Source organism: Rhinichthys klamathensis, unplaced genomic scaffold (assembly GCF_029890125.1).
Source record: "Rhinichthys klamathensis goyatoka isolate OS25496 unplaced genomic scaffold, OSU_Roscu_1.1 h1tg000090l_1, whole genome shotgun sequence".
Lineage (NCBI taxonomy): Eukaryota > Metazoa > Chordata > Actinopteri > Cypriniformes > Leuciscidae > Rhinichthys > Rhinichthys klamathensis.
The window spans coordinates 1,176,898-1,191,525 of NW_026606629.1; the positions used below are offsets into that span (position 1 = coordinate 1,176,898).

Consider the following 14,628-nt stretch of genomic DNA (forward strand, 5'->3'; position numbering starts at 1 on the left):
AAGCAGTGTAATATACAGTACCTACTGCTATATACTGTATGTGTTAATATGAATTAAACAACAAAAGAAAAAAAAAACAGAAAATCACCCACTGCTTTTGACTGAATAACTTTAGCTTTAATTACAATACATTTCTTACTTGAATTCTGCTGTTAAATGCTCTGGCGAAGTGATAAACATGGCGGACTGTGTACAGCTCACTGAGGGCGAGGTATATGCTAATAGGGCAGAGTCCGTCAGCAGACGTCGTGGGCGGGGCCTGTGCAACGTGACGTCACATTGTATAGAAACTGTAAATAGCTAATTCTGAGACACTGCTTATGATTTATGTAGATTTAAAAAAAGGAGTATGGGGTGGTTGTATACACACACTGCCGACACAAATTTATGTTGAAACACCACGTAAAATCGAATTTTGCATAACAGGTCCCCTTTAAGGAATGGACTCCAAGCAATTCAACCTGACAGTGATCTGACTACTTCAAGGATGCAAATGAAAAAGCACTGCATTTACATGCCATCCTCGCCTCTCTCCTCACGTTCAGCACCCAGATATTGACAGGAAGGCAGAAGCCAAGCGCGTGGTGATTGTTCACGGCACGCACACTTTGTTTGCTTTGAAATGTAGGATCAAACAGGGCCATGCCGCACAAGGTTAGCCTGTTAGAGGACAAATATACTGTATCTGTCTCTCTTCCCGTTCTCTCACACACACTTGCCTCACGTTTCCGCGCACGCTTTCCAACGTGCTGCTTTGACGCCCAGATGTCTCTCCTGTGCCCGGCTCACAGAGTAACACGCTGCATACTAATAAACTTCAGCCTGAACGGGATGAACGAGACATACAAATGTCGTTTCATCTGTCACACGCTGATTCTCCTTTACGCAACATGTTGTGACATTCTTTTCCTCCCGTCTTAGCGCATTTAAAGGGCATTACGCATCGCCAAAACGATGTCATATAGCGCCACCGCGTCTTTAAACGTCCACACTTCGTCGTTTATTATTTGTGTTGGTCCTTGTAATGAACGGATTGCTTTTGACGGGAACGTTTGACGGGTTGCTGAAGATGAATGGACCATGAATGTGGACAAGAGGAATGACAAGGTGTCCGGCTTTAAAATCTAAACATGTACGTGAAAATGTGTATTTATTATGAGTGATCTCTCATATTGACACGTCCGGTGAGTGCGAGGTTAGTTTGTGTGCGTGTGAGTGCGGGCGCGCGCGCGCGCGTGTATCCATCGCCTGTAGTCTATAGATCTGTGTTACTGCGCCAGGATGGAGATGACGCAAATGACCCAGCTCCCCAAAAAGTGTTTCAAGACGAACATGGCGGCAACTTAACACAGGACCCAAGATGATGATGATGGTGATGATGAACAGCAGAGAATATCGAAGGCAATCCTCCCAGATAGGGAAAGAGCAGCTCGTTCAGCGTCTTTCCTTCCCTTGAGGAGATACGGGGACACAGGCAGGAGCTTCGGGAACAGAGGAGGCATGTTGTCACACAGAAAGCGCTTTTTCTCCGGGGAGCCATGCGGAATAACGGAGATATGACCGCGCGCGGCTTTATCTAGCCCAGAGAGTCGGATACAGCTGCCACGAGCGCTGTTTAACGGGAGGAAAACATTACAAATCAATGCATTTTGTGGCAGAGGAGCCGTCGCGGTGGAGTCGGCCAGTGCTGCTCTTTCCTGAAATATGACCAGGGGTTCTTGGACGTGTCGGCAGCAAGATGACGGCTTAAAAATCTGCTTCGCACCCCGAGAGGACGAAAAGCCATTATTCACCGATTCGGAAAGGGCCCAGAGATGGCGACTGTCCTTAGCCTCTCTTTTGTTTATCACCGTTTTGCTCTCTGATCATCTGTGGTTCTGCGCCGAGGCGAAAACGACGAGGACGCGAGACAAACGGCTGGAGCACACGAACCATATACTTTCATCCAGCCATCAGAGAGAGCAGAGTCTTATTTTTATAGGCAATTCTACCAAACCTCTGTGGAGACTTGAAACTTGTCACCCTGACAGCCTCTCCAAAAACTGCTTGACTTTCGCCGAGCCGGAAGCCGTGTGCTCGGGCCTCTCCGAGTGGAACCTGAGCGATTTCTATCTTTCTTTTTGTAACTCCTACTCGCTTTTGGATTTGTTTTACGGGTTTACGAGTCCGGACAATTTGACCTGTAGCCTGGACATGGCTGATGCGTCGGGATGCAGCCAGTGCGTTCAGGCTTACCAACGCTACGACCGACGAGCTCAGGAGAAATACCAAGAGTTTGAGCTTTTGGTTCAGAAATATGAAACGGATGTATATTCGGTGCGGACATGCATGGAAGAGTGCACGGTAGGCGTACGCTGCCTTTCCTTTTGGTGTTGGTTTGTTTACTGCTTGTAACAGAAGCTCTGTACCGCTACTGTTGTTATCACATTTATTTCACGTTAAGTATGAAGAAGAAAAAAACACTACATGTGTACAGTCCTGTTTTGTCATCTGCGCGCGAGAACGCGCGCGGATACACGGTGTGCGCGCACTTGTGGATTAACGGGAGGTGGATTTTTGTTGGCACCTTGAATGCACGAGTTTGGGTTAGATGGAAAGGAGATTATGGAAGCGTCCAACAATATGTTTTTACTGTGTGGTGTATGCAGGTGATTTCTCCCTCAGTTGTATCAAAAATTATGCAAATTCACTAAAGCGCATAGCCAAGATGGATGATCCATGACAGAAATAAGAAGTCCTGGGAAAGCTGCTCAAAAATGTAGCTACTAGCTAGAAGAAAATAACCAAACTAAACTGAATGCTACGCTTTAGAAAAGGAATTTCACCTACCTCATATTTTTATAAATATAAAATAAAAAAAATAGATGTAGCCTAATTTGATCAATTTTATATAATACATTTTTTTTTTAAAGTCCTAAAATTGAAATACTATATTGCCATTTATTGTGAGTGTGCTCACGTGACAGCACTTGAAACAGGCAAATGTGGGAATACCGCTGTACAGTATAAGATGGTAATGCCATAGTACTTGTCAAATAATGACATATACAATATACAGTCACTACCATATTCAAATACCTTGGAATAGCATGCAAATACCAAGGTGTTTCAAAGAGTAACATGGTAGGCTACATGTCCATAATGCAGTGGTTCATTGAGTTTTTTTGTTTTGTTATTGTTTTTTCAATATTATCATGGTAAATGTAATGTTTTAGTGAGTGTCAAGGCTACTCTGCTAACTTAATCAACAAAATAGCTTGGCTAATAAGAAATGTAGTTAAACTGGTTAGTCTTCCAGCCTTTCTTTCTTTTTTTTGTGCACTATTCAGAAAGCCATGCAAAGAGGAGACCACCTTAAACCAGCAGACATTCTTAGGGTTGTTTAAGAGGTTTTGTCCACAGGGGTTGCTCTCATAGTTGGTAATTACCTCAGTATGGAAGGACGAAGATGAGGGCATGTCCTCTCATTTGAAACAGACTGAGATTTATGGTTCTAGGTGTCCTGCAATCTGAAAAGAGGATGGAATGAAACAAAGATTGCATGTGAGAGGGAGATGGCGCAGTGCTTTATGGAATTTCAATAACGTTAATAGCGCAGCAGTGATTTTTTCTGTGTAATCCCCGGAAGGCTATTCTGTTAGTCATTGTTCGGGTGTTTTTTACTCTTCCACTTCTGGTATGGCGTTGAATAACATTGCTGTTGCACATGCATGAAATAGGACTGCTGCTCTTGATAGAGCAGCCGCCAAAGCAAAGAGGAGCATATGAAGCATGTCATTCTCAAACGATTAGCTATCTCAAGGTTTTTGAGTTCATAATTGCATGTGCTGTGGGATGAGAAAACAAGGGCAAAATGTCCTGCCAAACGTACTGCAGGACACTTTGTAAAGTACATTACACAAGGTTTCAGTGAGTGTGCAGCAGATTGTTGCATATATTTCAGTTTTTTTTTCTCTCTCTCTCTATTCTCTCTCTTTTGCAATCTCTATTTATGTGTTTTTAGTTTTGCTCAGGTTTACATGCGAGAGTGTCTTGGTCCCTTTCCGTGCTGCTGAAACAAGTACATAGTAATGAATAAGACACATAATCACACCTGGAAATGCAGAACATAAACAATTCTTATTTCACACCCATTTTCTCCCTAGTAACAATCAAAAATATTTATTTAAAGCTGTATTAGGTGCTGCAATGCTGTATAACATTGTCAAACATGCTGTTCATGGCTGAACATTACAGAATTAGTATTATTTTGATAAATACATTTTGCTGTGTTTAGAATGCTAAAATAAGTAGTTTTAATTACAGTAATTTAAAGTATTTCTCTTGAAGCAACAAGGGAGAATGTGCTACATTGTGAACACAGTCACGGCTAAAGGGTGTTTTTGTGCACATGGGATTGACTATATGGACTATACAGCACAACGTTAAGTCCTTATTGGTTTTGTATTAAAAATGAAAATAGAATTAACTCAAGTAAACGTATTAAGTGGCAGTCTTCCTTGATACAGCATAACATTGCCATTAAATAAAAGTAATCATAATAATGATGATCCACTTGTGTTTTGCATCAGAGTTGTTACTGTATTGAGGATATTTAGCTTGCCTGGAATGCTGTATTATCAAAATTGAATTATAAAATGATATCTGTGTACTAATTAATTGTGGTAACACTTTAGTTTGGGGAACAATTCTTACTATTAATTATTTGCTTATTAGTTTGCACATTACTGGCGTGTTGGCTGTTTATTAGTACTTTTAAAGCACATATTAATGCCTTATTCTGCATGACCATATTCTACATCCCATAATCCTACCCCATAACTAAACTTAACTACTACACAACTACCTTACTAACTATTAATAAGCAGTAAATTAGGAGTTTGAGTCAAAGTTGTAGTTAATAGTGAAAATAAATGTGTTTCCCAAACTAAAGTGTGGCCTTAATTTCTCGTCAAAAAGTGAATAGGATCGCTAGCGACCCGATGTATGTAATAGTAACGATATTTTTTTCTGCGTAACAATAATTGAATCTCTGATGACTCAATGAGTGCAGTTCACCTTTATTCCTCAAAGTGGCAATGTCTGATACACAATGATGAAGTGACATTTCAATCATAGTTACCGCAGGCAGAAAACAAAAGAATAGGAAGTATTATGAGCAAAACTTGAAATGGCTCAGTGATTTACTGCAGAGCAAGTTCTGAACGCCATCAAATATTAGTGTCAGTGTCACTTGATGGTGGATCTGGTGAAGAAGCTGTCAGCGATCAAAATATTGATTTTGAAGATGTTGAAAATGATACTTTTGAGAAGATGATTGAAATTTGGAATGTACTGGGAAATGAGCTTTGACGAGGATAGCGATGATGGTATAAAGCATCTGCTCAAATCAAACCCTTAGCTCCAAAAGGTAACGAAATATGATTTCGTTTATTCTTTTGCAATTTTTATTAAAATATCAGGAGAGTTTTATACTATTGTGACTGCTAGATATCTATCCGTGTTAGATCTGGGTCGCTAAAGACCGGAATATGTAATAATGATTGCCGAAACATTCATGCATTTAAGGGTTAATACATACTTAAATTAATATAATATATCAATTGACCATGTCTTAGTTTTTAGATATTCAAGATTAAATGAGTTTAAAAATAAAAACTGAAGCATTATGGAAATTACTCTTCCATCTTTTTACTCTTCCATCTCCCAGTCCAAAATCCAAGCCTATAAAGAACCTAAGGCAGAACAGCAACTATCTGGATGAAATAGATTTATAATCCTCCATCTGTCTAAATGTGTGTGCATGCATGTTTGAGAGGGAGTAAAGGAAAGTACAAGAAAACGAGGAGAGAAATTTGTGTTTTGTTACCTCTTCCCTAGTTTCAGCTTTAGGCTGCATGGGCCGCCCACATGCAGTCGGTTCACTGACCATATGATGCATAATGCGCACACAAATATTAAGCTCTAATCTGATTGGCCAGCCTTAAAGGGATACTCCACCCAAAAATGAAAATTCTGTCATCATTTACTCACCCTCAAGTTGTTGCAAACCTGTATGAGTTTCTTTCTTATGCTGAACAACACAAAGGAAGATATTTTGAAGAACGATTTTCATTTTTGGGTGGAGTATCCCTTTAAGAAACATCTAAATGTGTGATTTTTTATCAGTTAACCTGCAAAAACTCGTTTTTACAAGGTAAATAGATATTCACGAGCAGAACTAACCTGTATTCAGTATTTCGTTTTTTTCGCATAGCTGTGAAATAATTTGTATTTATTAATCTTGAATGCACATAAATTCTGATAAGACTCTATACACGTTTACCGTTATTGTTATAGTGTTTTCTGTGCAGCTATCAATTGTCTATTATTATAGTGTAATACATCTGCCCTTAAACATGAGGTATAATCAAAACAATCTGTGATTGGTTACTTTATATGTCAATCATACAATTACTTCCTGTGTAAGTGGGTGGTTCTTGGCCAGAATACGCTGCAATGTGTACCGGATCTTATGCTCTTAGTCAAACGTTTGGCTAAACAAGACTACTATTTCACAAGAACGCTTAGTGGAGACTTGTTCTTTCAAGGCTTTTTGTCGGTTATAATGATTCAGATTGACTGATGTTGATTGACAGCTGCTAGTGGATGTGAAGGGGCCCAGGTGTCCTCTGTTGAACATGAGCAGGTTTTTGTCAGAGGGTCAGTCTCAGGTCAGCTTTAGATGAGACTTGAATTTGTTAACCCTGTAAAGTCTGACATATGAAATACTAGTCAGATTTTTTTTTTAATAGAGCAGATTATTGAATCTTTAGACAATCTAAAAAAAAGTTTGAATATTTGAATATGTGTGTTTTTTTTTTTTTTTTTAGTATCATATTTGATACATCAGACTTGCCTCATATAGTATAAGATATAAGAGAATAGATATAGATAAAAGAGAATATGGAGATACACGAGGAGGGAAAAACACATCAGTTTTATTCAGAGGCCCAAACTGAGCAAACATGAAATGTGGTGTAGTTTCTGATATTTATATGGTCAAAAAGTAAGATAAAATTCAGATTTTTGTTATCAAAACACATTCGTTTTTATTGTGCGGCCTAATACTGCAATATAATACAATGATACCAAGATATGTACAAATAAACATTCCTCAAAAGATGTATCATGTTTGATGCTCACATTTCAACATGACTTTTTTTATTTATATTTATTTTTTATAAAATTATCTATGGATAATCAAATAAACCTAATTTGCTTCCATCCAGTAAACGTTCTTCTTGAATTATTACTTACAACATAAAAGTATAAAAATAAGTAAAGATTTTACAGCAAAAAGACGACCTGAAGGGGGCCATTTTAGAATCATACTAAAAGGCCTTGTACTTTCTAAAAAGTATAAACTATCAATCAGATAGCCAAAGGCATGTAGACGATTGTGTACAGCAGGTTTCTCTGCAAAGTGTTGATCATGTTGATAATTTATAGGCCTTAGACATTTGCATTTTAAATTTGATACAGTTTATTTGTGCTTGGACGATAATATTTTCTGTGATCTGTGGCTGCTCTCATAAAAACACCTTGTATTTAACAAGAATGCACTAAAAATCCTTTCACTGTTTGTCAGGGATCGACTAGGGATACGGTCTAGAGTTCTTCACACAACTAACGGAGAACATTAAATGCCAGTTTTATTTTTATTTTGGTTTCTCCCAAGCCAGTAAAGTACAAGGTGCTCACAAGTGCAAAAACATGAAAACATTCCAAAGGAAAAAATCAAAAATCCAACTTCAATAAAAAAAATAAAAAAAAAATAAAAAAAAACAATACCCTTGGATCAAGTATAACAATAAGTCAGAGTACTGCACTCACTGAACAACAGTCATAGACTAACTGACCACAATTTATACACATGGGTACGACCATTTCTCAAAAGTAATATAGCATGGGAAAGTATTAAAGATCAAGTAACACCATTTCCTTCAATACACACTTTTAAATAGCACAACACATAAACTTATGGAAAGTAAAGATCAATAACCTCATAAAAACAGTTCCACCCCTTTTCCACCATACTTGGCATCTCCCACCCCCATGATGCAACACAGCAAAGGTATAAAAAGCATGATACAAGTCCTTTCAGGTCTTTTACTCAGTTCAAGATGGCTGCCATCCTGAATGCTGATTCAGGTGATAGACTAGCCACCTGAGCACTAAACCAGTGGACATTTAAGCTTTTCTCATACACTGTTGACTGAGACACAGGAGTCTAGTTGTAGGTGTGTGTGTGTGTGTGATCCATATCTCCACTTTGCTGACACATCAAGTTAAATAAAGAGTCTTTTAAAAACAAAATTATGTGTTCATGTCTTATACAAAGGGGTTAGCAAGGGGAACAGAGGGCAGCTCTGTGACAGTGTTTAACAAGGAGACATCTGTAATCAACATACTAAACGCTTGGTCTACAGAGAATGACTGGAATTGATACCTTGTTGTTTTGTGTGTGTGTTTGCATTGTAAGCTGATTCGGGGAGTTGGCAGCCTTTTTACTCGATCTGAATTGCAAATCTATTCTTATGTTCGTGTGACCTTTGCACAAGCACTGCACTTTGTGGTTGAATTGTGAAATGTCAGTTTAATGACCCCTGCGCTTCTTAAAGTGAAATTATATTTCGGTGGAAAACAATCGTATCTATCTTACTTTCTTTCCCTTTTTTTCCAAAGCGTCTTTTCCACTTCTTCTCCCTCTCCATGTATGTTTGCTCGCCGCCTCACCTTCGTGGCCTGCGCATTGTTGCACACAAGTGGGGAGATAATGACATTTTGGCGAGAAGCTGCCCTCTTGACAGCACGACAGTGTGACTTTGTAAGGGCACTTTATTCACTGCCTAAGCCATGGCGACTGCAGAGGGAGCAGAATCCGGCCCTCCGCGTCCTCTTCCCTAGGGCATAAAATATGTATGGGACTAAAGAAGCATGGACCTGCCGGATCTCTGTTTGCAAGGAAAATTAATGAGACGGAAAGACAGCGATTTCCACCGTGCTGCCCCATGTATGCATCCGGGAACAGGAACTTTTGGCACTGAATATCTCTGGTGATTAGCATGCAGAGGGTGGACTTACATTTTGTGGAGATCCATATTTTAATCATTAAGACATCCTAAAGGGGAAATGTCATGTCTGTGGATCTAGCAGCACTGAATGGAATGGTGAAATTATGATTGTTTTCAAGCTGATTTCTTGAAAACTCTCTCTTCACCTGCCACATTAAAATAGTGAATAGCCAAATGCACACACCATTGTCCATTTTTGTCAGGCTTTTCAATATGTACATAGTAATGTCCTGATAGTGCCACAATGATTGCACTTTTAGGGCAGTCAGTTTACTTCAATCAGTAACATTGTGGTTAATAAAAGAGGTGTGGTTACCAAAAGATTACTGTAAAAAAAATTGGTAGCAACAATTACGTTTTTACAAATTTTACGAATAACTTATATTTCAATAACTGATATAATGTTAATATACCAACTTACTAAAGTTCTAAAATCTGTTTTGTACTTTTATAATATACTGACAGCCACCATAGAAGCACAGGTGTTCATGAGAAACGAATCAAAGTTCATCACAAGTAGCTTTTCCACAATCTTAGGTAAATACTAATATGTAAAGGTGCACTCAGTGTCATGCACACAAATACAAAACACCATCAACACTCAACACTAAATGCAATACACATTATCTTAACTAAATCAAACAAAAGTAATTGAAATAGCTCAACACAAATGTTTCAAGTGGGTTCCTCAAATTCAACTAAAAATGCATATTTTAATGACTTCTGCAGTCTCAAAATCATTTAACCCCTTCTTGGCAAGCACCTTTATTACTTAGTAGAACACCCTTTTGCTGTTTAACCTGCTGCAAACAAGATGTATTACCAGACACCAGCTTCTGGCAGCGTTTCTGAGGAATCTTATCACATTTCTCATGAGCAATGGCCTCCAGTTCAGTAATATTCTTGGGTTTGCGTGCTGCAACCGCCTTCTTCAAATCCCACCAGAGATTTTCTATGGGTTTCAAGTCAGGTGACTGTGATGGCTACTGTAGAATCTTTCAGGACTTCTTCTGCAACCAAGCCTTGGTGGAATTTAAAGGTATGCTTGGGATCATTGTCCAATGACGCCCAAGCTTCAGCTTCCTCACTGATGGCATGACATTTTCTCCTAGGATTTCCTGATACTTCAATGAATCCATCTTGCATTCCACACACTGCAGGTTTACAGTGCCAGAGGATACAAAGCAGCCCCAGAGCATCACTAGCCACCATCATGCTTAACTGTAGGCAGAGGGTTCTTTTCAGCATATGCTTTTAATCTTCTTCCTCCAGACATACCGCTGATACATGGGGCATAAAAGTTCCAGTTTTGTTTCATCGCTCCACAGAGTAGAGTCCCAAAACTTCTGTGGCTTATTTATATGATTTTGAGCAAATTGGAGCCGACTTTTTACTTGTGCTTTTGGATCAGTAGTGGTGTAATCTTGAAGTTCTGACATGCGGTTAGTACTCGCCTTACTTTGCAAGCTGAAACCTCAGTGTCTGTTGCCACCAAGTCTTGCTGCATATTTTTGCAGTCACTCAAGGGTTTTTCTGAACCTGCCTTCTCAGAAATCTGGTTGCAGTCTTTGATAGCTTCCCTTTTCTGCCCCGTCCAGGTAGTGTAACCACTGTTCCTTTAACTTTGAACTTGCGAACTATGCTTCCAACGGTGTATCTATGAACATTTAAGCCGTCGCTATATTTTTGTATCCTGTTCCTTGTTTGTGAAGGGTGATGATATCTTCTCTTAACTTTTTGAACCATTCTTTTGACTTAGCCATATTTCTAACATGCAGTCAAACATGAAACTCAACAAACCTAGCCAGTTCAGATATTTAACGTGTTCTAGATCAAGCACACCTGGTGCAACTAATGAAGCTCTTGATTAGCTGCATAAGGTGTGCTTGAGACAACACCTGTTTTGCAGATTTTTGCTGTTGTGAGGGATTCTATTCAGGGGGTTGAATAATTTTGAGACTGCAGTAGTCATTAATTGTTGCATTTTCAGTTGAATTTGGGGAAACCACTTGAAACATTTGTTGTGTTAAGCTATTTCAATGACTTTTGTTTGATTTGTTCATTGCAAACAGCTAAACGTGTACATTTTGCCAATAAACTTGATTTGCAATTGGAGTTGAATAATTTCGATTCCAACTGTATTAAACTGGGATAGAAAAAAAAGTTTTTATATGCACATAATTTATATGCACAGGATAATTTCTCAATAAACAAATGTCCACCTAATTCCCAAAACAAGCATGGCACAGATACAATCTGGCCTTTTTTTGTGGCCAGCCTAAGGCACACCTGTGCAATAATCATGCTGTCTAATCAGCATCTTGATATACCAGGCCTGTGAGGTGGATCGTGGATGGATTATCTCGGCAAAGGAAAAGTGCTCACTAACACAGATTTAGACAGATTTGTGAACAATATTTGAGAGAAATAGGCATTTTGTGTACATAGAAAAAGTCTTAGATCAGTGGTTCTCAACTCCAGTCCTCGGGACCCACTGCTCTGCTTATTGTGTATGTCTCCCTTATTTAACACACCTGATTCAGATCCTCAGCTCGTTAGGATAGACTCTATGGGGCTGTTTACACCTGGCCACTTCATGCGTTTTCTCAGATCGGATAGCTATCTGATTTATGAAAACGATTCCATTTACACCTGGTCACATAAATGTGTTTTTGCAAAACGGATATAAATCCGATCTTCAATTCCCGCGCTATATGCAGATTTAATGGAGTGCACGTCACCGAAAGCAACAGATATGAGCTGCATTTTATTGATCATCAGCTAATTTCAAAATCAAAGACCGCAATAAGAGAGAGCGGCAACAGCCCTGGTAAGATCATTTCGTTTCTTTACTTTTAATGAAGATGATTAGTGTGTTAAGCGTCTGCGACTTACTTTCACTTTGATTTGCGATAGTTTGCACGTTGGCTTGATGAATAGATGCTCAGCTGCTCATCTGCGGTAATGCGTGTTGCAGTAGCGACGTCATATCTGACTATAACATGACATATAGCCTATATAACACGCTCTCACACGTTTATTTTTTAGCATTTTTGTGAGGAGTGAAATTTACATATGTGGTTTCAACAACCAGATGCATTTACACTTGTCCAGTTTCATCTGGAATGCGGCCCAGACCACCTCCTGAAGTGGTTTGAGCGATCGGATTTAAATCCGTCTCGAATGCGTTTCAGAGGGCATTTACACCTGGTCTTTTCACGATTGGATAGCTATCCGATCACACAAAACGCATGAAGTGGCCAGGTGTAAACAGCCCCTATGAACTGAACTGAGTGTGTCAGATAAGAGAGATATACAAAATGTGCAGAGCAGCGGGTCCCGAGACCTGGAGTTGAGAACCACTGTCTTAGATCTTTGAGTTCAGCTCATGAAAAATGGGGGCAAAAACAAAAGTGTTGCGTTTATAATTTTGTTCAGTGTAGTTCTTAACCTTTTGTCACTCTCAGCAAACATATGATGCTCTCCAAATATGTACTTTTGACTGAAAGCGTGCGCAGCAAGATCCACGAGCAATGCCAAGTGTGTTATACAGACACAGATTACAGACCCCTCTTTAGCCAGCTGTAGTGAAATTTGCATATTTTTCAGAATAAAAACTTAATCAATATGTATAAAATTACATCTTAATGCCATAAGGCCATCTAGAGTATGGGATTTATGCGTACATGTGGTTTAAGTTGTTCCTACATTTTTTTAAATCAAATTTAGAAAGAATTTTACTACGGAAGTTATTGAAGAATCATTACATGAGTCACTGTTCATTGTAATTGCACAAATATGAGTCCTCTGTTTATGTTACTCGGAAGATCGCAAGCTTTGGAACAAAGTAAGGACGAGTAAAAAACTTTTCTCTTTTGTATAAACTATTCCTTTAAACATATGAGCAACTCATGCACAATCCACATGAGAAATATCCTCTCCACTGTACAGGCACATCCAAGCATCATTACTGTTATGGAAATCTTCCTTAACCTCACCTACCCGTACACCAACACGCCCACCCACGCACACTCTCACACACACTGAACCTGAAGTACAGAAAGAAACTGGCAAGTGTGACTGTTTACTCTCCTCTCAGGTAGATAATAATCTAGCCGTGGTGTTTGTCAACCTGCATCTAGGCACGGAAAACCAAGCACATGGCCATAAACACACAGTAACCAGACCTTTCATTTAGCCCTGCCACTGCCCGAGCAGCAGGAAACTCCTTAATCCTTTCCAACTAGACCGGTCTCCAAATAGTTGAAATCAATGCTTCCTGCTCGAGTCCTCTTTAACCTTTCCAGGAAGGGCAGATGGTGAAAGGAGGGCTGGCGGACGAGGCTTCTTTGGCTCAGAGGCTCATATGCCACTCCATGTCCCTGGAGTTGGCTTATCGTCCTCAGCCCTGGGGCCTTTTTGACACGGCACAGAGGCTCAGCGGAAAGCCAGAGGACAAAGCCAAGGATCACGATCCTATTCTACTGCCGCGGCACGGGCCAGAGATGCGCTCACGGCACTCGTGTGATCGTTGTTTTCCCCTGCCTGGAACACTTGAAAACCACAAGCAATTACTGTCAGCCCTGTGCACACATGGGCGTATTTACCGATGTGTTGTGAATTCCCATTTAGAGACAAGACAGATATGAAATGGAAGATAAATGAAGTTGGATGTGGGAAGTGTCTTTCCCTGTTGAAATGAATGGTCATAAGCGAGCACAAAGGCCCTGTTTACACCTGATATTAAGATGCGTTCTGGTTGATCGGATCACAAGTAGATGAGGGACACACCCACACCTGGTGTTTTAATCCGTCTCTTTTGTCCACTTCCAACTACTTATGTCCTGATTTCTTCAAGGGGAGGTTCTATGGGCAGGTACATTTATGGGTTTTTTTTTCCCAGATCTGTCAATCTAATTGACAAAATAAGCTTGCACAATTTATATATGAATGAATGAATAAGGCATTTATATAGAGAACATTGTGCTTCAAACCAAACTTGGTTAGATTCAATCAAATCTGGCTGCACTTCCCATAATTGTTACACATTAGGTCAGTGTCGGAGAGTAGACGGTCCACATGGACCACGTGAGCGTTTACACTACGTAAACAATCTGGTCAAATACGTTTTCCACTACCTCTAGAAGTAGTTTATTAGCAGGTGTGAACAGGGCCAAAGTTATTTGCTGTGGTTTTGTAATGAGGAGTTCAACGAGGAAACAAGTTAAATCAGACAAAAATGTATGTGAAACTGCATTCACTGTAATGAGACTGAATACACAGATAGATCAGAGAAACCATGGAAAAAGTGAGGTTTCTGACACTAAAATGTTTAGTGACTAATATGTTACTAGCACCAGACTCTGCAGGAACACTATAGGACTTTAATGTCAGCATGAATACGGATGTTGCCATAGATTTTTCTTCCCCATTGGGACGTATATCTCAGTGAAACAGCTTCTCAAAAAAACAAAACAATTCAAGGGATATCATGTGAGTGAAAGGTTGTCCC

The 14,628-nt window shown here is 39.5% G+C and overlaps 1 protein-coding gene across 1 annotated transcript in view; it reads left to right on the top strand.

The window, feature by feature from the left end:
* The first annotated feature begins 1,213 nt into the window (after positions 1–1,213).
* LOC130085833 (NALCN channel auxiliary factor 1) overlaps positions 1,214–14,628 on the top strand; it is a 170,450-nt gene continuing 157,035 nt past the window's right edge. The window contains exon 1 of the mRNA XM_056251792.1: positions 1,214–2,343. Coding sequence (XP_056107767.1) covers positions 1,705–2,343 — 639 coding nt within the window. The 5' untranslated portion in view covers positions 1,214–1,704. The remainder of the gene's footprint in view (positions 2,344–14,628) is intronic.